This window comes from Dendropsophus ebraccatus, chromosome 8 (genome assembly GCF_027789765.1).
Source record: "Dendropsophus ebraccatus isolate aDenEbr1 chromosome 8, aDenEbr1.pat, whole genome shotgun sequence".
In the NCBI taxonomy this organism is placed as follows: Eukaryota; Metazoa; Chordata; class Amphibia; order Anura; family Hylidae; genus Dendropsophus; species Dendropsophus ebraccatus.
In genome coordinates, this window is record NC_091461.1 from 16,549,188 (window position 1) to 16,574,030 (window position 24,843).

The following is a 24,843-nucleotide window of genomic DNA, read 5'->3' on the forward strand; positions in this document are numbered from 1 at the left end:
AATTTTATTGTGTAGTCATAATGTATGCGACAGTATTAACTATAGCATGTATAGTTTTTATTGGGTTTTATGTTTTTATTTTCTTTATAAATCTTATTTATATTATATATCATTTGTATTTAGTTGTTTTTTTTTAATTCCTTTTATATTTTTCCACAATCTTAGGGCCAGTTCACACGGAGCAAAAGCGGCGAAACTTTCCGCCACGGAATTCCGCCTGTCTCAGTCTCACACACTGTGTCTATGGGAGGACTCGCGCGTCTCCGCTCTCCGCGGCTCTCTGCTCAAAGAATTGACATGTCAATTCTTTGAGCGGAGAGCAATGGAAGCGGAGGCGCGCGAGCCCTCCCATAGACACAGTGTGAGACTGAGACACTGCAGGTTACTGCATCTCACTGAATTGAGTAAGAGCCATTAGGAAATAAAAATTAAACCAATTATGTTTCCTCTACAGGATTCTGTTACGAAACAAAGTAAAATTATATATGCCCCCTATAACATCATGGCTTCTAGCTTTTGTGAGGTTCTCTTCAGATTTGGAGGAAGCTCATGCAGTACATATAGGCCAACTTCCCAAAAACAAGTCATATGAATATCTTAGGTTGCACGACTCCATTGCGACACTAGAGTCTCCGGGTGATTGAGACAGCGGAGCTTCTCATTTCCTAGCAGTGGAGTCACTGAAGGTGTTGTGTGTAAAATGGAGAAGTCACTTGGCCAAGTTTCTGATTGAAATGGCGAAAGTACGCGCTCACATCTGGTAATAGCAGTAGTCATCACCACATCCATTATTTGCTATTTTTTTTCTCACCTTCTGTAACATTTTTTTTATTTTTATATATGAGGGCGTATCTGTATGGGGCAAATTCTTCTTTTTTTATTGCCCCCCCTTCATTTTACCTTATTATGGATTACAGGAAACAGAAAAAAATTGTTGTTGGTAAAACTGGTTAATTTTATTCTTCAGATCTTTACAATTACAACCGTACAAAATTTTTGCTTTGCTACTTTTTTCTACAATTTTGGGCTATGTTTACACAGCGTCTTCTTTTGGACAGCTGAAGTATGGCCAAAAAAAGACATTGTGTGAACATAGTCTTGGGGTAAATGAGGACTTTTTGATCACTTTTTACTCCATATTCTCTCACCTCTGGCTTTAAGTATGGTTTTTTTTTATGTTTATGCTGTTGTGTATGTAATTTTTTTAAATTTTTTTTGTGGTTTAGATTGAATTTTTTAACAAAAACGGAAAGGGGTAATAGGGTGATTAGATTTTTTATAGGGCGATAGTTTTTTTTCCCGATAGTTTTTTTGATGTCTAATACATTAGAAAAACTACATAGGGACTGCCTTGTTTTTGGTAGTGGGGAACTGGATCAAAGGTCATGGAAATAGAAAGAAACAAATGCCAGGCACATGTGTTCTGGGCAACAAACCCCAACCCTATAATGGGTGGTCCAGTATGATTTTTGCCATAGGGCCCCTTTCTTCTATACACAGGGTGGGGCACCATCCCTGTAACATTATACACATAAAGGGTGCAGAGGTGGCACTGAAGGACACAATGCCCCATGTACCCCATAGGAACCCATCAGTGTTATACATGGCACAATGTAGGTGGCAGCTTTGTTCCAGATTTTGCATTTGTGCTTTGGATCTTTAAGCTGCGCCCCCTAGGAACAAATATGGAGCTTGTACAGAACAGCAGGACCCAACACCAATCACACCAGGGATCACGCTACTTACTGGCATGGTTTGCGGCACTTGGCAAAGCATCCCAGCTTATGGGCACTGAAATCTTTGTCCAGCTTGTAGAAACAGTGTCCTGTGGGGCATACAAGAAAATGATATATAAGGAAACATAATGTAAACTGCAAATAATATTATGTTAAAGCCAACTGAAATGACTGAGTCTCGTCATTGCCCCCGCTGGCAGTAAGAGGTACTGCAAATATTTTTCATGATGTCTACAGAACGATCATCTGTAACAGTAAAGCCACTAGTGAAGTTAATAGCGGGCATTATCTGATGACTATGGTGTCTGTCAAGGGCAGTTATATTAGACAGCAAGTGACCAGTCTGGTCTTAAAGGGGTACTCTAGTAAAAAAATCTTTTTCTTTCCAATCAACTGGTTTCAGAAGGTTATATAGATTCGTAATTTACTTCTATTTTAAAATCTCAAGTCTTCCCATATTTGTCAGCTGCTGTATGTCCAGCAGGAAATTTTATTTTCTCTCCAGTCTGACACAGTGCTCTCTGCTGCCACCTCTGTCCATGTCAGGAACTGTCCAGAGCAGTAGTAAATCCCCATAGAAAACCTCTCCTGCTCTGGACAGTTCCTGACATGGACAGAGGTGGCAGCAGAGAGCACTGTGTCAGACTGGAAAGAATACACCACTTCCTGCAGGACATACAGCAGCTGATAAGTACTGGAAGACTGGAGATTTTTAAATAGAAGTAAATTACAGATCTATATAACTTTCTGAAACCAGTTGATTTGAAAGAAAAATATTTTTGCTGGACAACCCCTTTAAGGTTGATGTTTTAGAAGCAATATAAACAAGCATACGGTTGTGTTCACACAGGACGGATATGCTGAGGATATTCCACAGCAGAAAAGGTAAGGTGGAGTGTTCCTTTAAACCTCCCATTGTTGCATTCAGATGTCAGAACTTTTGCAACCAAGACAATCTGGTCACAGTTTGCAGTTTTAGCAAATTCTGAAAAGAGAAGTGGAGATGTTTTGCAATCCCCCTCTTGTTGTTGGGGAGGGGAGGGGGGTAATATCCTGGGCCGTCGTCTATGTTTAGTGTCTTACCCCAGCTCTTGTGCTTCTCGTAATCGCAGAACTCTGCTCCTTCAGGAAGAGGGTAAAAGGCGTAGGCGCAGCCGCAGCGCTTCACCATTTTGTCCTGGAAGCAGGAACGTACACAGACCTAGAGCGAGACGGGAAAGTCCCTGTTATGTCGGGTTATATCGGGGGACTGGATTGCTGATGAGATCAAAAAGTTAAAACCAAAACTTTAAAAATGTTCTGAAATTAATAATATTGCTTATAGTGATCAACAGTATAATCTGTACAGACACTGAGCCAGCAGGGGGCGACATTGAGAAGTGAAATCTAGAAAAATATTATTTTGAATGGAGCGTGATACTTGTCTAATTTCGGGCATAAGTATTAATGGAGATCAAAATCCTATCAATCTAATATCTCTCTATCTATCTATCTCCTATCTATCTATCTCCTATCTATCTATCTATCTATCTATCTACCTTCTATCTATCTATCTATCTATCTATCTCCTATCTATCTATCTATCTATCTATCTATCTATCTATCTATCTATCTATCTATCTCCTATCCATCTCCTATGTATCTACCTCCTATTTATCTATCTATCTATCTATCTATCTATCTCCTATCTATCTATCTCCTATCTATCTATCTATCTATCTATCTATCTATCTATCTATCTATCTATCTACCTTCTATCTATCTATCTATCTATCTATCTATTTTCTATCTATCTCCTATCCATCTCCTATGTATCTACCTCCTATCTATCTATCTATCTATCTATCTATCTATCTATCTATCTATCTATCTATCTCCTATCTATCTATCTATCTATCTATCTATCTATCTATCTCCTATCTATCTTCTATCTATCTATCTCCTATCTATCTCCTATGTATCTACCTCCTATCTATCTATCTATCTATCTATCTATCTATCTATCTATCTCCTATCCATCTCCTATCTATCTACCTCCTATCTATTATCTATCTTCTATCTATCTATCTATCTATCTATCTATCTATCTATCTCCTATCTATCTACCATCTATCTATCTATCTCCTATCTATCTATCTATCTATCTATCTATCTATCTATCTATCTATCTCCTATCTATCTATCTTCTATCTATCTATCTATCTATCTATCTATCTATCTATCTATCTATCTATCTATCTATCTCCTATCCATCTCCTATCTATCTACCTCCTATCTATCTATCTATCTATCTATCTATCTATCTATCTATCTATCTATCTTTCTATCTCCTATCTATCTCTCTATCTATCTATCTATCTATCTATCTATCTATCTATCTATCTATCTATCTCCTATCTATCTATCTATCTATCTATCTATCTATCTATCTATCTATCTATCTGGATGAATAATACAGGAGATGACACAATAAAGCTGTGGTGCCTATGCTGGGGGCTATAAATTATTTTGATGCCTCTATAGATCTGTGTGCAGATGTGAAAGTGCACATGTATGTAATGGTCGCTGTGAATGCAGAAGTTTGTGAACGTAGTGGAAACCCTAAAAAGTGAACTTAAAGCTAAAAAGAGGAACACGTTGGCCTGTGCACATGGGAACCTGCTCCTTTATTTCCTGCACAGGGTAACGTGTGGACATGACACATACATGACATATATCCTCTCTGTGGGCTGCAGAATATTTTGCTTGTCTAAGCCGGAGGCACGAGGTTCAGTCGCGTCACATTTTCCTTACAGTCTGGGCTATATGACGCTAGGTTGATAACTCATTTAAAGGGGTTATCGAGCGTTAGAAAAACATGGCCACTTTCTTTCAGACACAGCATCCCTCTTGTTTCCAGTTTGGGAGCAGGTTTTGCAACTTGGTTCCATTTAAGTGAATGGAGCTTAATTGCAAATCACACCTGATCTGGAGACAAGAGTGGTGCTGTCTCTGGAAGAAAGTGGCCATGTTTTTCTAACGCTGGATAATCCCTTTACGGCCTACTGCAAACAAGTAATACAGAGACTTGTAAGAGTGAAAATCCTGTTCCAGTTGGTAAAGTTACACCTAGGACATTGCACCGTGCAGAGTTATAGTAGGTTTTACCCAAGACTGTCTTCAGCCCGTGCTCAGAGGGAAAATCGGTAAAATCCCGTTCCTGCCTTAAAGGGAGAATTGTCAGTACAGAAGAGGAATATAGCTGTGCAAGGACTCTCCTGCAGACAGTCATCTCTTACTCCAGCTGGAGTTGGTGCTGGAGCTTCATTCATTGTCTATGGGGCTTCTGGACACTGCCCAGTGGCAGCGTTACGGTCACAGACCCCACCAGTCATCTTGTGGATAGGGGATAGGTTCCTGAGATAGCAGTACCCCTTTAAGCTATGTTCACACTGCGTACGAATCCATAAGCATTTCTTACGGTGCCGTACATGTGCGGCTGAAACTACGGGCGTGCGAATATTCGATATGCGGCCGGATGTGTACGCATTGCGAACGTGTCTACTTACGCTTCCCGAGTGCCCTACGAAGCGATCTGACAGCGGTCTTTTACTTGGAAATCTTCGCCTAGCCCCGGACACCCCACAGAACCTTTTGGATCGGCATAGAAGAGTGGAAAAATGAAGAAATCACCACTACGTACGGATCCGCGTGATACGCTACGGGCGTAAGTTACAGCCTTCCAGCCAGAAACAATGATCTGGTTCATTTCTTGCGGCGCCGTATACGATCCGGGCGTACATTTGTACGAAGTGTGAACTGTGCGGCCGGGATCGTATACTTTGCATTGTACGCTAACTACGTAAGTTTCTGGCCGCATATTCACGGAACGCACTACGGCCGGAAGCTTACGTAGTGTGAACCTAGCCATAAGCTGTTTAATATACAATTTCCAGCAACCATTACCTGCTGAGTATACGCACTGTTGTATAGATTCTTCACATCCACATCGCTGCCGTCTTCAGAGCAGTCACTGTAGTCGCCTCCAAGACGATTCACCTCTTCCTGTTATCGAGTCAGTAAATGAAGTGTTACATACCTGAAGCGTTGCGTTCACAATATGTATAATGGGGGAGATTTATCAAACATGGTGTAAAGTGAAACTGGCTCAGTTGCCCCTAGCAACCAATCAGATTCCACTTTTTATTTTTTTGACAGATTGTTTGGAAAATAAAAGGTGGAATCTGATTGGTTGCTAGGGGCAACTGAGCCAGTTTCACTTTACACCATGTTTGATAAATCTCCCTGATTGTACGGGAATTATACATCCATATTATGTAACGTTCTATGGTACTTGGTAATTATACTGATCATACATGTTTGGAATGTCAGACATGATTATCCTTTCCATTAACCCTTAACCCCGCTGTCACTCTATAACTATAGGCCTTATCCTGACTCTTACCCTGCAGTGACCTCAACAGCCCATGGTTACATATGGGAATGGAAAATTTTTTTTTTGTTAATTTTTGCAGTTCTCCAACTGACCACTAGTGGCCGATGCTTTCTGTTCTCTGTAGCTCACTTGTCAGCTTTGCTGTATAGACCGGGACAGAAAGAGTCTGTGAGCTCCCTGTGTGAGCCCTATTGGTGTCTAAAGTTGCATTTTATGAATTTTGTAAAAATGCTAAGATTTACCGAAAAGTGAGGTGCTGGAAAGAGCTATCATTGTGATGAGGAAATCGAGATTTTTTCATGTCTGACATTCCCCACAGGTTCTGTTATCAGATATCCAGTATCAACTATTATCAGATTTTTCAAATAATAAATGTGACCTCTAACGTTTTGTTTATTTCTATGCTTTATATGTGGATTTGTGCATTGAACCTACTTTTCTCATGCCAATAGAAGTCTCCACCCCGGGCTGGATGTTGAACCCATCGTCATCCATGAAGGCCGGTTCCTTATGACCGTGGACCAAGACACGCGCTCCGGCCACAGAGGATAGTAACGGAATATAATCATGCTGCTCTGTGCGCAGGACAAGTGTTAACCCTGAAAGACAAAGAGGGTTATAGATAGCAGATACATTATTGTATATAGGGGACAGTATTATATTAGTCATATTCTTGTATATACGGGCAGTATTATAGTAGTTATATTCTTGTATATAGGAGGCAGTATTATAGTAGTCATATTCTTGTATATTGGAGCAGTATTGTAGTAGTTATATTCCTGTATATAGGAGCAGTATTGTAGTAGTTATATTCCTGTATATAGGAGCAGTATTATAGTAGTTATATTCTTGTATATAGGAGCAGTATTATAGTAGTTATGCGGTTCAGGGAAGAAACAGAGTGCTGCACCTCACACCTATGGCTGATACTGGTGCCGCTAGGCTAAATAAAAAACACATCAGAATTTTGTGTATGAATTGATCAAGCCATACTGCCCCATGTACCTCGTGCCGGTATCTGATACACATGGGTCCCTACACTAAGTCCACACCGTGCCAGTCAGTGGCCACCAACCCCGCAGGCGTGCACAGCCAGGGAACGGGGGCCATGGGACGGCCCTGCGACCCCCATGCCACAGGACCAGACCCAAAAACACCACACCAGAACCCGGCCAGCACCGCCGGCGGAGAAGGTCGCCCCCAAGCAGCACAAGTCTGGATGAGGTATTGCGCTCACCATAGCTGCAGCAAACAGAATGGGAAAAAACAGGAGGGATTAAAACCATGTGCACTCAGGTGTCTCCTGCTAATTGTGGTCATGTGGGTCTCATCAGGAGGAGTGCAATACACGGAGAAAAGAGAGAAACAAAATGCGGTTCAGGGAAGAAACAGAGTGCTGCACCTCACACCTATGGCTGATACTAGTGCCCCTAGGCTAAAATAAAAAACACATCAGAATTTTGTGTATGAATTGATCAAGCCATACTGCCCCATGTACCTCGTGCCGGTATCTGATACACATGGGTCCCTACACTAAGTCCACACCGTGCCAGTCAGTGGCCACCAACCCCGCAGGCATGCACAGCCAGGAAACGGGGGCCATGGGACGGCCCTGCGACCCCCATGCCACAGGACCAGACCCAAAAACACCACACCAGAACCCGGCCAGCACCGCCGGCGGAGAAGGTCGCCCTCCAGTTCGTGTTTTACTCTGCAGAAGATAGGCTATGTGTACACTATGTAAAAGTACGGTCGTTGTTGCCATCTGCAACAACGGCCATACTTTGTACGGTGTGGAACACTGCCTTATCTGCTATGGGTTCCAGACTGAAGCGTATATGCATAGTATACGCTCCGGCCGGGATCCCATACGGCGCCGCAAAGAACTGACTTGTCAGTTTTCTGTGGCCGCAGAAAGAGCTGTCAGTTCACACAATGAAGCGAGCGGCTCCGGCCGCAAGCTTCATTGTGTGCTGTGTGAAGTTCTGATGCATCAGAACACTGCGGCTGGAAAGATCATCCGGCCGGTACTGCAGTACCGGCCGGGATGATCTTTGCAGAGACTGGCTTTGAACATAGCCATAGACTGTAAAAGCCTGAAATAGTTGTCGCCACAGGAGGCACGCCGAGCACCCTTTCCCATCTATGCTATGTTTTACTGACACAGAATAAAATTTACTGCCTGACCCAGACCAGACCCACAAACACCACACCAGAACCCGGCCAGCACCGCCGGCGGAGAAGGTCGCCCTCCAGTTCGTGTTTTACAGTTCTCCCTCTCTGAACAGCTAGCACTCCTTTATAAGACCCACATGACCAAAATTAGCAGGATATGCCTGTGCTCACATGTCTGGACCCTATGTCTTCCCCATTCTGTGAGAGCAGCAATGGTAAGTGTAGTACCATATCCATACTTGTGTCGTTTGGGGGCAGCCTTCCCCGCCGGTGGTGCTGGCTGGGTTTTGGTGGGGCCTTTTGGGTCTGGTCCTGTGACATTGGGGTTGCAGGGCCGTTCCGTGGCCTCCCTTCCCTACACGTGCACGCTTTGCGGGGTTGGCGGTCGCTGACCGACACGGTGTGGAGTTAGCGTAGGGACCCGTGTGGACCAGAGGACCTGCGCGGTGGTACACGGGGCAATATGGCTTGTTCAATTCATATACAGAAACTCTGGTGTTGATTTTTAATATAGGCCTAGCGGCATTAGTATCAGCCATAGATGGGATGTGCAGCCGTTCCACTCTCTCCAGTTCGTATTATAGTAGTTATATTCTTGTATATAGGAGCAGTATTATAGTAGTTATATTCTTGTATATAGGAGCAGTATTATAGTAGTTATATTCTTGTATATAGGAGCAGTATTATAGTAGTTATATTCTTATAGATAGGAGCAGTATTATAGCAGTTATATTCTAGTATATAGGAACAGTATTATAGTAGTTATATTCTAGTATATAGGAACAGTATTATAGTAGTTATATTCTTGTATATAGGAGCAGTATTATAGTAGTTATATTCTTGTATATAGGAGCAGTATTATAGTAGTTATATTCTTGTACACAGGGAGTATTATAGTAGTTATATTCTTATAGATAGGAGCAGTATTAAAGCAGTTATATTCTAGTATATAGGAACAGTATTATAGTAGTTATATTCCTGTATATAGGAGCAGTATTATAGTAGTTATATTCTTGTATTTAGGGACAGTATTATAGTAGTTATATTCTTGTATATAGGAGCAGTATTATAGTAGTTATAGTCTTGTATATAGGAGCAGTATTTAAGTAGTTATATTCTTGTATATAGGAGCAGTATTATAGTGGGTATATTCCTGTATATAAGAGCAGTATTATAGTAGTTATATTCCTGTATATAGGTGCAGTATTATAGTAGTTATATTCTTGTATATAGGAGCAGTATTATAGTAGTTATATTCCTGCATATAGGAGCAGTATTATAGTAGTTATATACTTGTATATAGGAGCAGTATTATAGCAGTTAAATTCTTGTATATAGGAGCAGTATTATAGTAGTTATATTTAGAAATAAGCGAATCTCGAGCATGCTGGAGTCCATCCGAACTCGATTGTTCGGCTTTTGATTAGCGGTGGCTGCTGAAGTTGGATAAAGCCCTAAGGCTATGTGGAAAACATGGATACAGTCATTGGCTGTATCCATGTTTTCCAGACAACCTTAGAGCTTTTTCCATGTTCAGCAGCCACCGCTAATCAAATGCCGAACGTTCGGGTTCGGATGGACTCGAACCCAAACCCGGTTCGCTCATCTCTAGTTATATTCTTGTATTTAGGGGCATTATTATAGTAGTTAGATTATTGTAAATAGGGGCAGTATTATAGTAGTTATGGCATGATGAGTGATAAGACCATGTTCACACTTGTGTTGCTTGGTGTCAGCTTTCTCCGTCGGCGGTGCCTGCTGGGTTTTGGGGGGGGGTCCCTTGGGGATTGGTCCTGTGACATTGGGGTTGCAGGGCCATTCTATGGCCTCCCTTCCCTGACTGACACAGTGGTGAGTTAGTGTAGGGACCCATGTGAACCAGGGGACCTGCACGTGGTACATGGGGCAATATGGTTTGATCAAATTATATTCCAACATCCTGGAGTTGGTTTTTAAATGTAGCCGAGAGGGATTAGTGTCAGCCATAGGTGTGAGGTGCAGCTGCTCCTTTCTCTCCTTGTCCGTATTATAGTAGTTATATTATTGTACATACTGTAGGGGCAGTATTATAATAGTCATGCAACAACTGTTTCATGTTATTACAGCCCATCTTCTGGCCAAGAGAAGGTACTCTGCAGAAGATAGGCTATGTGTACACTATGTAAAAGTACGGCCGTTGTTGCCATCTGCAACAACGGCCATACTTTGTACGGTGTGGAACACTGCCTTATCTGCTATGGGTTCCAGGCTGAAGCGTATATGCATAGTATACGCTCCGGCCGGGATCCCATACGGCGCCGCAAAGAACTGACTTGTCAGTTTTCTGTGGCCGCAGAAAGAGCTGTCAGTTCACACAATGAAGCGAGCGGCTCCGGCCGCAAGCTTCATTGTGTGCTGTGTGAAGTTCTGATGCATCAGAACACTGCGGCTGGAAAGATCATCCGGCCGGTACTGCAGTACCGGCCGGGATGATCTTTGCAGAGACTGGCTTTGAACATAGCCATAGACTGTAAAAGCCTGAAATAGTTGTCGCCACAGGAGGCACGCCGAGCACCCTTTCCCATCCCCTTCCTGCTATGTTTTACTGACACAGAATAAAATTTACTGCCTGACACCAATCAAGACGGTGAGTGCGGGAAATGTTTTTCTACATCTACCTATTATGATAGTCATATTCTTGCTTCACATATAGTATATACAATGCAGACAAACCATATTTTATCCCCGGCATCGAGGAGATCCATGTTTCACTTTCAGAACGATTGTGGTTAAACGTGTAGCAGTTTCCATAGATTGCATGGTGAAAGTGTGAGAAATTTCTGGTGGTAAGAAAAAGAACGTCTTGTGTTATCATTTTACATACTGCTTAATGGCTCAGAGGGGTGCTATTACATTACATGGTGAATGATCCTGCTCATATTTCTATAAATTAAATTTTACAATCTGATGTGGCACAGGTGGCATCCTATATAACCTCATATATAACCAGTGTTTCTCTATGGAGGCTACATGAGTGCTTTAATGTATGCACCTATGTGGGTTAACTTACAGGGGGGGGCACATACTTTTAGCCTTATGTTGAATGTATGTATGAGATTCAAACACAAGTCCCATTACACTTAATGATATTCTACTTCCTCCTGGTTCCCGTTTTCCCAGTTTCCGCCACTTACCCGTGATTCAGACAGTGCTCCTCATTGAATCTGCAGGCAAAGATGAAGTTCTCCAGTTGTTCCTCTCTGATGTCCCCCTGCTTGGGCACTCTAGCCAGGATATTAATGTACTGGAAGCGATACCATTCCCGGATGGCGTCCACTCCTGAGCTGTACGTCTTATAAAAACAGTCTCCTCCGGTTTCATTACACTGTGAGTAACACACATCTCCAGTTAATCTATAGAAAAACTCAATATTCCAAAACTTTGGTTTTTTTTTTATTATTTTGAAATGATTCTTTGTAAATGGTGAAGTCCCAAGTAAAGCAGTAGGAAGAATCCCAGCACTCACCAAGTTAAGTAAGGCTTATTTATTCAGTGCAAAGACATCTCACGTTACAGAAGGACGCGTTTCGGCTCATAGCCTGGAGCTGATGAAGATTATGAGCTGAAACGCGTCCTCCTGTGCCCTGTGATGTCTTTGCACAGAATGAATAAGTATTACTTAACTCGGTGAGTGCCGGGATTCTTCCTAGTGCTCAGGAATAGACTGGTGCCGAGCGGCAGTTAAAAAAAAAAAGAACGGCACCACTGGCATCCCTGTGCCAGCACTGATCTGTTAATTTAAAAAAATGTACATTCACTTTAAATTATTTTAACCTTTTACTTCTATAAAAAAAAATCTCCAGTCTTCATGTACTTATCAGCTACCGTATGTCCTGCAAGAAGTGGTGTATTCTTTCTAGCCTGGAGAGCATGAGAGGTTTTCTATAGGGATTTGCTGCTGCTCTGGACAGTTTCTGACATGGACAGAGGTGACAGCAGAGAGCACTGTGTCAGAGTGGGAAGAATACACCACTTCCTGCAGGACATACAGCAGCTGATAAATACTGGGAGACTGGAGATTATTTAATAGAAGTAAATTACACATCCCTGGCAATTTGACACCCTTTTTGCTGGAGTACCGCAGGATAGAGTTGGAGACTCTGATTGGTGGAGGTCCGATGATGGGGTCCTGTGTCCCTGGAGTGGGGGTTGACCCTATGCTCTGCTGCACTATTCATCTCTATGGGCTCCATAAAGTTAGCTGAGCATTTTACTCATGAGGCCCATAAAGTTGGAGGTCCCAGGGGTTGAACTCCAACCTGTATCCTGTATTGTTTAGATTTTAGCAAATCTTTTTAAAGTGTCACTGCCATTTCATTTTTTATTTTGGAGAAATCAATAGTCCAGGCGAAACTTTTAAGAAACTTTGTAATTGGGTTTATTAGGCAAATATGCCATTATCTGCATTCAAGAAGACTTTCCCCAGCCCCTCTCTCTCATTCTCTCTCATTCACTGCTCATTATTAGGAAATCTCGACTAGTTTACATCAGTTAAGCCCTGCCTACTCTATGAAGAGGGGAGGGGGGAGGAGGGAGATTAGTCACCAGTAGAGAGCAGAGAACAAAGGATTACACAGTGGGAGCTGTATAAAAGACGGTATTCAGAGGTCAGAGAGGTCAGTGCTGATTTCAGAGGAAATAGCCCAGTGATGTAGCTGTAAATTAACTCTTTCTTGTCCTGTTTTGGTGCCTCATCTCATTCCACCCCTCCCCTCTCCATTGAAAACCATGAAGACAGAGGGGAGAGCTTCAAACTGCTTTCTCAATAAAAATGCATTTTTCGGCAAATAAACTCAATTACAAAGTTTCTGCAAAAAAAAAAAAAAAAAATTAAATGACAGTGACACTTTAAGTAAATTGGACAATTTGCTCAAAATACATTCTAGAAATAAGAATAAGGGAAGGTCATACTGTATGACCCAGGGCTTGGCTGGCTTCCCATAATGCCTTGCAGGCAGTACTTCCTGTAGCAGAGCCAATCATGAGGGATTATAGGTGTGAGTCACAGACAGTGATGACCTAATGGATGAATCATAGATATAGCTGTAAGATAGTCCAACCAGGAGAGAATGCATTGTCCTGCATGCTTCTAATTGCTGCTAGTGTCATCTAAATATAAGATATTGTTCTGCGTCATAGTAGCCAACAATAGCAGCAGTAACAAGCAGCAATACAGGACACATATAGTACATAGACTGCAGGACTAAGGGGGATTCCGGAGATGATAAAGACAATGATGATGACTATGATCGGAAAAACCTGGGAATTGGTTGAGAGTAGAGTTGAGCGACCATCGTGCACGCTCGGGTTTGTCTGAATCAGAGCGTGCAGCATTTAATTATCAGTGGCTGCAGAAGTTGGATACAGCCCTAAGTGTCCTATTCCACCGGACGAGCAACGACATAAATGAGCGCCGATCTGCTAGATCCGTGCTCGTTTACTGGGCCTATTCCATGGCCCTGATGATCGTGAAACAAGGGCTGCAGGGACATCATTACCGATGTCCTGGCAGCCCTTGCTTCATACATTACCTGTCCGGGCGCAGGTCTTCTTCCCCCGCAGCAGCTTCGAGCGGGGCTGTCTGAACTGACAGAGCGCTTAGCCAATCACTGGGCGCGGTGGTCCCGGCCAGTGATTGGCTTAGCGGTCTGTCAGTTCAGACAGCCCCGCTCCGAAGCCGATGCTGCCACGCGGGACCGGGAGAAGAAGACCTGCAGCCCGGACAGGTAATGTATGGTTCTGCTGGAATCGTCGGTCGCCGCCACGCACCGCTATTCAACTGTAGCGATGCGCTGGTGGCGAACGACAATTTTAGGTCTGAACCTAAATGAACGATCAGACGATTACACGATCATCGGTGGATCGTTCTCTCTATTCCATGGAGCGAAAATCAGCCTAATCGGGCCAAATGGGTCAGATTCGTCTGATTATTGCTCCTGTGGAATAGGGCCCTAAGGCTGCCTGGAAAACTTGGATACAACCATAGGCCGCTGGCTGTATCCATGTTTTCCAGGACTTCCTAGGGCTGCAACAGACTTCCTCAGCCACCAGTAATCAAATGCCACACGCTCAGGTTCAGACAATCCCGAGCATGCTCCAGGTTCACTCAACTCTAGTTAAGAGTAATACAACTGGACACAGTCCTAAGAGACCTTAGAGTGACATATATGACATTTCAGGACTTTTCAGCACTTTATATGGCAAACTATAGATTAAACACTCTAGTTAGGCTGTCTAGATTGGGTACTCTAGATCAGCCACTCTAGAACACACTCTCTAGATCATGGGTCTCCAACCTGCGGCCCTCCAGCTGTTGCAATACATTTCCCATCATGAGTGGACAGCCAAATCTAAAGCTTTAGCTGTCTGGGCATGTTGGGAATTGTAGTTTTGCAACAGCTGGAGGGCCACAGATTGGAGACTCATGCTATAGATAAGGTACACTGGGCTGGATCACACTCATTAGATCAGACATACTATATCACTTTCTCTACATAATGCACACAAGATCACACTCTCTAGATCAGGCACACTAGATCACTCATTAGATCAGGCACACAAGATCACTTTCCCTGCATAAGGCACACTGGATCACACTCCCTAGATAAGACACACTGGATCACACTCTCTAGATCAGACACAATAGATAACACTCTCTAGATCAGGCACAGTAGATCACATTCATTAACATAGGCACACTAGATCACTTTCATTAGATCAAGCACTCTAGCTAATCAGTGCTTCTCAAACTGTGAGGCGCCCCCTAGTTGTTGGTGAGGCCCAGCTGGGGAGCCAGTTTTCACAAAATTAACTATGATCTGCACAGTCCTTATGCTGTTTGCAAGAATCTCCATTTTAGCAACATTATTCATTTATTTTGTACTTGCTTTATTACTATATAGAGCTTGGGAGATGGGGGAAAGGTAGCCCTAGCATTATTTTCAGCTTTTAAATGGACTTTCATCACAGATGGTGAGGCCCAGGCACCCTCTTGGTCAGTCTGGTGAGGCCCAGGCATTGCCTTGGTCTGTTGGGTGAGGCTCCAGTAGAAAAAGTTTGAGAAGCACTGCTCTATATCACTCTCTCTAGGTCAGACTCACCAGATAAGGCACACTAGATTACACTCTAGATCAGGCATACTAGATCATATGCATTAGATCAAGCACTCAAGATCACACTTGCTAGATCATGCACACTAGATCACATTCATTAGATCAGGCACACTAGGTCACACTCTCTAGATAAGGCATGTCAGATCACATTTATTAAATCAGGCACTCAAGATCACCTTCTCTAGATCAGGTGAGATCTAGATCACACTCTCTAGATCAGGCACACTAGATCACACTCTCTAGATCAGGCACACTAGATCACACTCTCTAGATCAGGCACACTAGATCATACTCTCTAGATCAGGCACACAAGATCACACTCTAGGTCAGGCAAACTAGATCACACTTTCTAGATCAGGCACACTAGATCACACTCTCTAGATCAGGCACACTAGATCATACTCTCTAGATCAGGCACACAAGATCACACTCTAGGTCAGGCAAACTAGATCACACTCTCTAGATCAGGCACTCCTGGGCAATCCCTGGTATTACAAGAGAAGTTAAAGAAAGAGGGGCAGTAGAAGGGTTTTGGAGCAGGAACATTTTTAAGCCTCTGTGTTTTCTATCATCTTTGGTGTACATAGGGGTAACCTGCAGTCACAGTTATTCTATACAGTCCTACCAGCTTAAATCCAAAGTTCCAGTCTCGTCGTTTGACTTCCAGCACCTCGCTATCATTTGCTGGTGCACTTCTGACTTGTCTATGATGATTTTCTTCGATAGGTATTTTTTCCAGGGGGTGAGGGAGTTTTTCTTTAGCTTCACGTCTCCTCCTATTCGTAGGGGCTCCTTGGACCTCGGGAGTGGTATACCCATAGAGAGTATAGAGAGTCTCCTGTGTTTCTCTATCCAGTTGTTCCAGGTCATCCATTATAGCCGGGTATCTGAGAATAAAGACAAACCCAAATAACTTTAGCTATGTTCACCAACCACATTGACAGGGCCGGCCTTAGAGGTGTGTGACCACCAGGTAACCTAATATTATTGGTATAGCTGTATTGTTTACATGTTGTATATCAGTGTCATTAGCTTAATTGATACATAGAGCTGCTATGTGGTCACTGTATGACGCCATTATTTTTCACACCCTATGATGGTATTTATATTGCATGGCACTGTTATTAAGGCGCTGGCCAATGTATTATTATTGGATGGCATTAATATGTAAACAGCTGCATGGGATACATGGCACTGTTACTAGTATTGTATAAAACTATATATACTGTAGTTATTTGTACACTGAATTGCAGTATAGGGGGACACAGGGCACAAGCCAATATAATCTATGATCTAGTGCCAGTCAGACTACTACATAACATAGTGCTATCATAGGGTTCAAATATCTACATGAGACCTCCTGGACTATCGGCATATCCCTGCTACATATACAGTATGTGTATACAGTGGTGCTTGAATGTTTGTGAAACTAGTGATGTAGCTACCATGGAGGCAGACCTTGCAACTGCTATGGGGCCCATGGGGCAGGGGGGACTGGGCCCCATCAGCAAAACACAGAGGGCCACATGTGTCATCCGGCGAACAGATGATTTTCGGCGGAAAGTGCCGACTTGCGTATATTTTTTTATTCACAAATGGCCGATTTGCGAATAAAATATTCGCAAATCGCCACTTTCCAACGAGTACGCCAGGGGGGCGGAAAGGGGGCGTGTAGTGGGCGGAACGGAGTCCGCGCGATTTACCATCCGTTCCGCCCAAATGTACGCCGAAAACCTACTCCAGTCCTCAGCTGGCGTAGGTTTTCGGTGGGGCCACCAACTGCACCTCTCGCCTGTACCCCCCCAACGCTCCTCCCGACAGTGACAGCAAGATCAGGCACTGCCACTAGTGGGCCCTGCCGGCACCTCCTTCTGGCACCATCCCCCCCCCCCCAGACAGTGACTGCAAGATTAGACACTGTGACAAGTGGTCGCCACCTACACCTCCCGCCTGCACCATCCCCCCCAAGGACTGTGAAAGCAAGATCACGCACTGCCACAAGTGGCTGCCACCTGCACCTCCTGTCTGCACCTCCCCCCCACACACGGACAGCCTCTAGTTAATGTTGTTGTCCACCATCAGAAAGGCACTGATCAACAATGGAGAGCATGGCAAGACTGCAAAGAGAAAGCCACTGGACACCGAAATGAACATTGCTGCCCATCTGCAGTTTGTTAATGATCATCTGGACGAGGCAGAAGGCTAGTGTATGTTTTTTGGATGGATATGACCGAAATAGAGCTGTTTGGTTTAAATGAGCACCAAGGCTATGACCCTCAGTACACCAGTCATTCCACCATAAAGATAAAGAAGAATAAACGGATAAAGAAGAATACGGTTAACGTTTTGGAATAACCAAGTCCAAGCCCTGACCCTAATCTCCTAGAGATGTTGTGGAAGGATCGGAAGAGAGCAGCTCATGGGAGGAAACCACCAACATAGCAGAGCTGAAGCTGTTTTGTATAGATGAAGGGGCAACAATTCCTCCAAGTGGTATCCAGGACTGATCAACAATTACTGGAAACGTTTAGATGCCATCATTGCCGCACAAGGAGGTCGCACCAAATACTGAAAGACAAGACTGATGCAAACTAATTGCAAAAAATTCATCTTTTTTTAATGGTCTGTTTGCATTTTGGCTTATAAAAATGACTTTTGTACATCAGTCATCATCCGTTTTTTTATCAGTTTATTTTTCTTCTTTGGTTTCTTGCTGCTTCTGCGCATGCTCAGTGCAAAAACGGATGAAAACAAACGGATGTGAACGGAAATGCCTTCTGTTTTAGATCCGTCCTCATTGACTACAATGGAAAAAAAAAAGGAAGTGCACTTTCCGTTCGTAATCCGTTTTTTTAAACGGAAAGAAAAATACTACAAACACTATTTTTTTCTCCGTTCAAAACAACGGATCTTGAACGGATTGCATGCAAACTGAGCACAATTAGGGGAAACGGAGCACACTAATGTATCATGGGAATCTATGGGGATTTTAACGGATCCGCCAGTTTCCGTTTTGCTTACTCCAAAATGGAAAAGGAAGACGGAATGGTGCCGGATGGTCAAACGCTGATGTGAACGTAGCCTTAGGGCCCTATTCCACCGGATGATTATCGTTCGCATAATCGTTAACGATAAACGATCCAAACTATTTACATGGAAATATAATCATTACTTATGATCGTTCTTGCGGTCGTCTTGTCGTCGCTATTGCGCTCGTCACTACTACGAACGACCGAACGACTTCTTATTCAATGCAAACGATTTGCGAACGAGCAACGATAAAAATAGGTCCAGGTCTTATTAAACGATCAACGATTTATCATTCGGTCGTTAATCGTTAACTGCTATTCAACCAAACGATTATCGTTTAGATTCGAACGATTTAACAATAATCTGAACGATACTCGGCCGGTGGAATAGGGCCCTTAGTGATACATCTCACCAGCTTTTTACAGCAGGTCGTGAACTTTTCCTGGTGGGTGTGAACACTCTGTAAGTCTATGACAGGAGATTGCTATCCACATGACGGCTACTGTGACAACATGTCCGGATCTTATGGTGAAAAGCTGTCACAGAAAATTCCTTTCCTTAATGTATGTAAGGGAAAGGTAAGAATGGACAAATCGCTATATACATGAATGAAATACATTTGTAGCTGTTAATATATGGGTACTGCTATGCCCGACATTACTGTGTGTGGCATTGCTCTAAGGCAACTGCCAAGGGTGACGCTACTATATGGGAACTACCATGGAAGACACTGCTATATGGGAACTGCTATGGAAGACACTGCTATATGGCAACTGCTATGGAAGACAATGCTATATTGGAACTACTATGGAAGACAATACTATATGGGAACTGCTAAGGTTGGCATTTTGTATATGGGAACTGCTGTGACTGACACTGCTATATTGCACTGCTATGGTTGGCTTTGTATGACATTATTGTATTTGTATTGCGGGTTTTTCAATGGTTCTTGGAGATATGTGATGGGGCTGACATAGTTGCGGCACCTATGTTTCACCTATTTCACTACCACCCTGAGATAGGCTACACAGCCATGTCCTTGTCCTCACCTGTAGGGGTTCAGGGTGCACACGGTCACAGCCGGAAAAAGCAATTTGTCCGAATTGACATTTACAGTGATGCTGACTGGGTAACTAAAGTACTGGCCAAAGAGAAGCCCAAACTGCCAGTACATGAGTCCAAAGGTGACCAGGAACAAGACCAGCCAAAAAGCGGTTTTCATGCGGTTGTTACGGGAACATACCAGCCGGATGGCACCATGAATGGTTGTGTTGTTACAGAAGAACTCAAAGAGCTCCCGGTATGAGGAATAGAACTCGATGAGGCCTTCCTTTCTCTTTTTCTCCTCTGAAGACATCCTGGAAAAAACAAGCACAAAAGAGAAAAACGCAAAACAATAAAGCACAATTCACACATCATAATACAGACTCTTTGTATAACTTCTATCAGATCTGCAACATCCAGACCCTGGTCGGTTATGTGTCATTCTGTGGAGTACCCCTCCGGTGGTATGGAGGAGGTGCGGCCGGTCACTTGCTAGATGGTAAAGTGCGACACCAGTTCTATAGTGGTTGGCCAAGATATAGCCGGACCCAATGATGATGTGGGCACACAGGTATACTGGCAGACCTGGTTTTATTTTAGAGGGCCAGTTATACCTTGTTCCCCTATGGTCAATGACCTAGCGGGATGTTGCAAGGTCCCTTGGGTTGTAGTCACGGTGGTCGAGAGTGGATTGTTGACCCACCCGGACTATTGGCACTGCCACCCACAGAAAGGGGAGATGTCCCAAGGAGTGTGTGTCTACTGTGTTGGTGCGGGGTGAGGAATCACAGAGTCTCTTTATCATAAATAAGAGCTGTTTACTTTAAAACACTGGTGTACAGCAAATCATACAGCTTTGCCTTGAAATGATGCTTCACACTCAATAAGGCACTTAATAAGTTAGGATTCGGATCTGTAGTGAGCGCAGAAGCAGTACTACAGTCGTGTGGTCTGAGTTGCGTGCTTCGAGTATAAAGTCAGAGGAGTAGAAAGGAGGATGTTGTGAGAGTCCCAACCCAATTAGTACTGTGCTCTGCCGGAATGTTGGAGGATGAGGTAGAAGAATACTTGAGAAGAAAGAGAGAATACTTGTGCCCGTGCATCGACTCTTGTCGGCATGAACCACCTATTGCCCTACCAGTGACGGGGGACCCGTCCTAGTGGGTGACACAAGCCCCAGACCTTGTTACCTGGGATGAGCGGAATGCTGAGGGTTCCCTGCTGACACCCGCGCTGCGAGATAGAGTTCATAGGCTTCTAGCAAATTTTCTCTATCCAGATCTGTCCTGCACTGTGACTCTCCTTGTCCACGGCATTGGTTGAGATGATCTCTGACTTGTTTAACACTGCATAGTGTCGAGTGGAGTTACTTAAGAAGAAAAGGTTAACTGCATCTGTCCGTCTCTGCTTCCCTACTGTACAGGAACCTAACTAGGACTGCCTCTACACTTCCACTACCCATGTGACTTCCTATCAACAGTCCCTATAAGGTGTGCTGTGTATGGTAGAAGAGTGCATACAGAAGAAGTAAAGAGAGATGTGATAGGACAGAAGAAGACAACACGCTCATTGGTCTACAGATCCATTTAACATACGAATAAACAATAACCCTTACAGTTCTGCAGCTGTGCATCCATTAGGTATACACCCTTACAATGGCGACATCTTGTGGCGAAACTTTATCACTACTTCATCACCACTTACAATAAGTACAGGCTTTTGCGAAGGGTGTAACTACGAGCAACACCCATGGTGGGACACCACAATTAGACTTATCGGCATCATGGCTGCTCTTCAAAGCCACAGCTACAACATAATGCCAGATCTATTGTGGAATGGGAAACGGTGTCGCCAACGGAGCTTGGTGTATGTTAGCCAAGAATAGAAAAGTGTCCACACTATTCCTGCCATCAAATCTGAAGGAAATCTGTCAGCTGTAATTCAATTCCATACTGCTGACACTGTTAGATAACTGTTGCATCAAGGAGATGCATGGTGCCCATTGTATATCTGTCTGTGCTGCCAGAATGCTCTTATTCTCAGTGCCAAAGAAGCTTTCCTGGGCCCCTGAAGTGGTAAGTGGTAACACCTCCTCACTCCCCCTCCTATCCCTGCTTAATTAACAGTCAGCTAGGGTTCAAGCCTTGTTTGCATATCTTGCACAAATCAGAAACAACAGCTCAGGAACAAGATTTGGAGGCTGAATCCTGCAAGGACAGTGATGGGACTGGGAGCAAGGAGGCGTTACAGCCCTTAGCACTTCTGGGGCTTGGAAACACCTCTTTCATTGGAGGTCCAGCATTTTTAACATTTAAATTCATAAGTTTTAGGGCTTCATGTCTCTTTTTCAGATCCCCCTTATATAGCTCTGCAGTTAAATGATGACATTTTGGCTATCTTCAGCCACCACTAGAGGGCGCGTATTGCATCCATATTAATACAGATCCCATCTAACAGGGTTTTATCAGATACAATGCCTTTAGGAAGCCAATTATCCTAGGTCCTGCTTCCAACATCTCTAGCAAACAGCTTCCCCCCAGAATAGAACCTCCACTTTCCTAATAGAGCATTTCGTTTGGAGACAGCCCCTTTAACTGCTAAGGTCCTCCTGTTGGTGGAAGTAGGAATGTTATCATATCATTTTATATGTCTCCTGTGCAAGAAAAAAACATAAAAAAGCCCATCTATGGCACAAGGGATAACAATTTGGTTGGTTGGGTTCTTACTTCTGACCTCGAGGACCCCCACAAATTGTCCCCCGTAATGAAGGATTCATTGGGGTCAATGGGGTCATTGAACATTGCTAAGCCCTTAACTTGGTAATGTTCAATAGCCACATAGAGAATGAAAGGAGTGTGGGCCATACATGCGTGGTACACACCCTCCATTCCAGGGACGTTGTGTCCCTATTCTAGAAATTAGTGGTGGTCCCAGCAGTCAGACCCCTATAATCAGCTTGCTATCCCCTATCTCATGAATAACCTTATGTTCTGTGATTCTAACTGTGTATTTACATTCTTGCTCGCCCCTCTGTACCTGAGATATAGGGATTTTACTATCTGGTTGATTATCTGTATTTTACATTAAAGGGGTACTCCGGCGGGGGGGAGGCATTTTTTCCTGGGACTGGGGAGGAGGTGGCTGAGGGAAACGACGTCCACTCACCTCTCCGGTTCCAGCGGCGGGTCCCGCATTGCGGCGCTCCGGTCCCCAGCCGCTTCCTGGTGTCTGACGCGGGCCCAAGACGATACGTCTTAGGTCCGCTCAGCCAGTCAGTGACAGAGGCGGGATCTGAGCGGACTTGAAACGGATCGTGCCACCTACTCCCCGGTGTCAGAAAAAAAATGCCCCCCCGCCGGACTACCCCGTTAAATAGTCAAAAGGGTGGGAACTGTACTGCAAAAAGGGGGTGTGATTATTAGACTCTTTGGGAGTGGTTAGGACGCTAAGGGGGGATATATCATGTTCCCGGGGATGTGATTATGACACTTCTAGTTACATGCCTTAAGTCTATAATTCACACCTCTTTTTTCAATAATGATCCCGCCTAGCTGACTATTGAAACAAATGATCCCGCCTATCTGACTATAAAAAAAAACTGTACTGACTATAGGCCCAAGGAACTGTCCAGAGCAGTGGCAAATCCCCATAGAAAACCTTTCCTGCTCTCCAGACTAAAAAGAATACATCACTTCCTGCAGGACATACAGCAGCGAATAAGTACTGGAAGACGGCAACATTTTTTAATAGAACTAAATTACAAATGTCTGGCACTTTCTGGCACCAGTTGATTTAAAAAAAAAATAGAAAAAAATTGGTGAACAACCCCTTTAAGTTCCACCATTTTTGGTTGGACCAACCTTCCCACTTACGCAGCAATACATTCCCAGATCCTGTACCCCTGCAGGATGGCTGGGTGACAACCCTTGGAGACGTTGCCATGGCAGCTATAGTGTTTGTCATCAGGGATATTACTAAATACATTTAGATGCAGGATTAAATGTTCCATGTGATGAAAGGCGGCATCCTCTATATAGTAATTACAATAAGTGGATGGGCAGGTTATAAGCCATGAATCACCCCGCCATGACTTGGTGTTCTTAGTGTGGAGACCAAATATATTATTAGTTTATTTATAGATGTTATTATATGAAGGGCTCCGCTGTCAGACGTCTTATACCTGCCAGACAATAGACACATCCATGTGATCGGAGAGAACCATCCAGTCTATAGAAAAAGCCTGAAACTCCTGGGTCACAAAGCAACATCTGTAACAGGCCACGAAATGAAGTGCCATTGATATAGACCACCAGCCAACAGTTCAACTACATCCTCTTCTTCCTCTACAGCAACAACGAGGTCAAGTATCATGTATTGTACAAACATTATGGTTCCTATAAACCAGAATATCCCCATCCAGGTAAGGGACACCCTTTGAGAACAAACATAACACATCTACTGCATCATAGATGAGAACATCGATCTTGGAGCTGTCTTGGAGCTCTCGGATATCCATTATACAGCTCCACAGTCAAACCAGATGCAGGGTGCAGGATTGACTGACCTCCCAATACGTATGGGGGTGTTCAGATGTTGGGACGGACATGTTGGATTTCAGCTGCCCCATTCATTTGTTTTGAGGGCCCCACTAGAAGGTGTCTGACAGCAGCTTCTTCCCATGCCATTTACCCAAAACACATCCATGCTCGACGAGTCTCCATGTGTATTTGGGGCAGTGACGGGCTGGGCAGGGGGGCATATGCCACTGTGGCCGGTTCCCCCAATAAACTAGAGGGCCGCAGCCAGGCTGAGGTGCGAGTTGGCTGACTGCCGCTGTGCTGTCAAACGGAGGCCGCCCGCCGACAGACACTTTGGGAATGGGCATCGCTGCGGCTGCAGCTCCTTTCACAGCAGCGCACGGTCTCCTGTGATCTGGATACTATATGGGGCACTATTGGGGGGTATTGGATACTATATGGGACACTATTGGGGGGTATTAGAAACTATATGGGGCACTATTGGGGGGGTATTGGATACTATATGGGGCACTATTGGGGGATTGGATACTATATGGGGTTCTGTGGGGGGACTGGCTACTATATAGAGTACTGTGGGGGCATAACCTACCATATGGGGCACTATGGTGGGGGAGTAACTAGTTGCTTGTATAGAGGTGGGTAGGTGGTATTAAAAAAGTGAAGAGCCTAAGATGTGCGTCCGACAGATTCTGTGGGGATGGCTTGTGACCATAAGAAGTCATCATGACGGCCTG

General features: G+C 43.9%; 1 protein-coding gene across 2 annotated transcripts in view; it reads right to left on the minus strand.

Annotated features, from left to right (window-relative positions):
- The window catches only part of SCNN1A (sodium channel epithelial 1 subunit alpha), a 71,737-nt gene that overhangs the window by 39,393 nt on the left and 7,501 nt on the right, over positions 1-24,843 (minus strand). Inside the window, exons 2-9 of one of the 2 annotated variants that reach the window (XM_069979932.1) lie at positions 19,577-19,885; positions 16,123-16,384; positions 11,520-11,710; positions 11,059-11,165; positions 6,607-6,770; positions 5,682-5,780; positions 2,820-2,937; positions 1,747-1,825 (exon numbers count right to left, since the gene is read on the minus strand). In XM_069979932.1, the coding sequence (XP_069836033.1) occupies positions 1,747-1,825; positions 2,820-2,937; positions 5,682-5,780; positions 6,607-6,770; positions 11,059-11,165; positions 11,520-11,710; positions 16,123-16,384; positions 19,577-19,884 (1,328 nt within the window). In that variant the 5' untranslated portion in view covers position 19,885. Of the gene's footprint in view, positions 1-1,746; positions 1,826-2,819; positions 2,938-5,681; positions 5,781-6,606; positions 6,771-11,058; positions 11,166-11,519; positions 11,711-16,122; positions 16,385-19,576; positions 19,886-24,843 lie in introns of those variants that run through there. The other variant, XM_069979933.1, reaches the window with a different exon arrangement.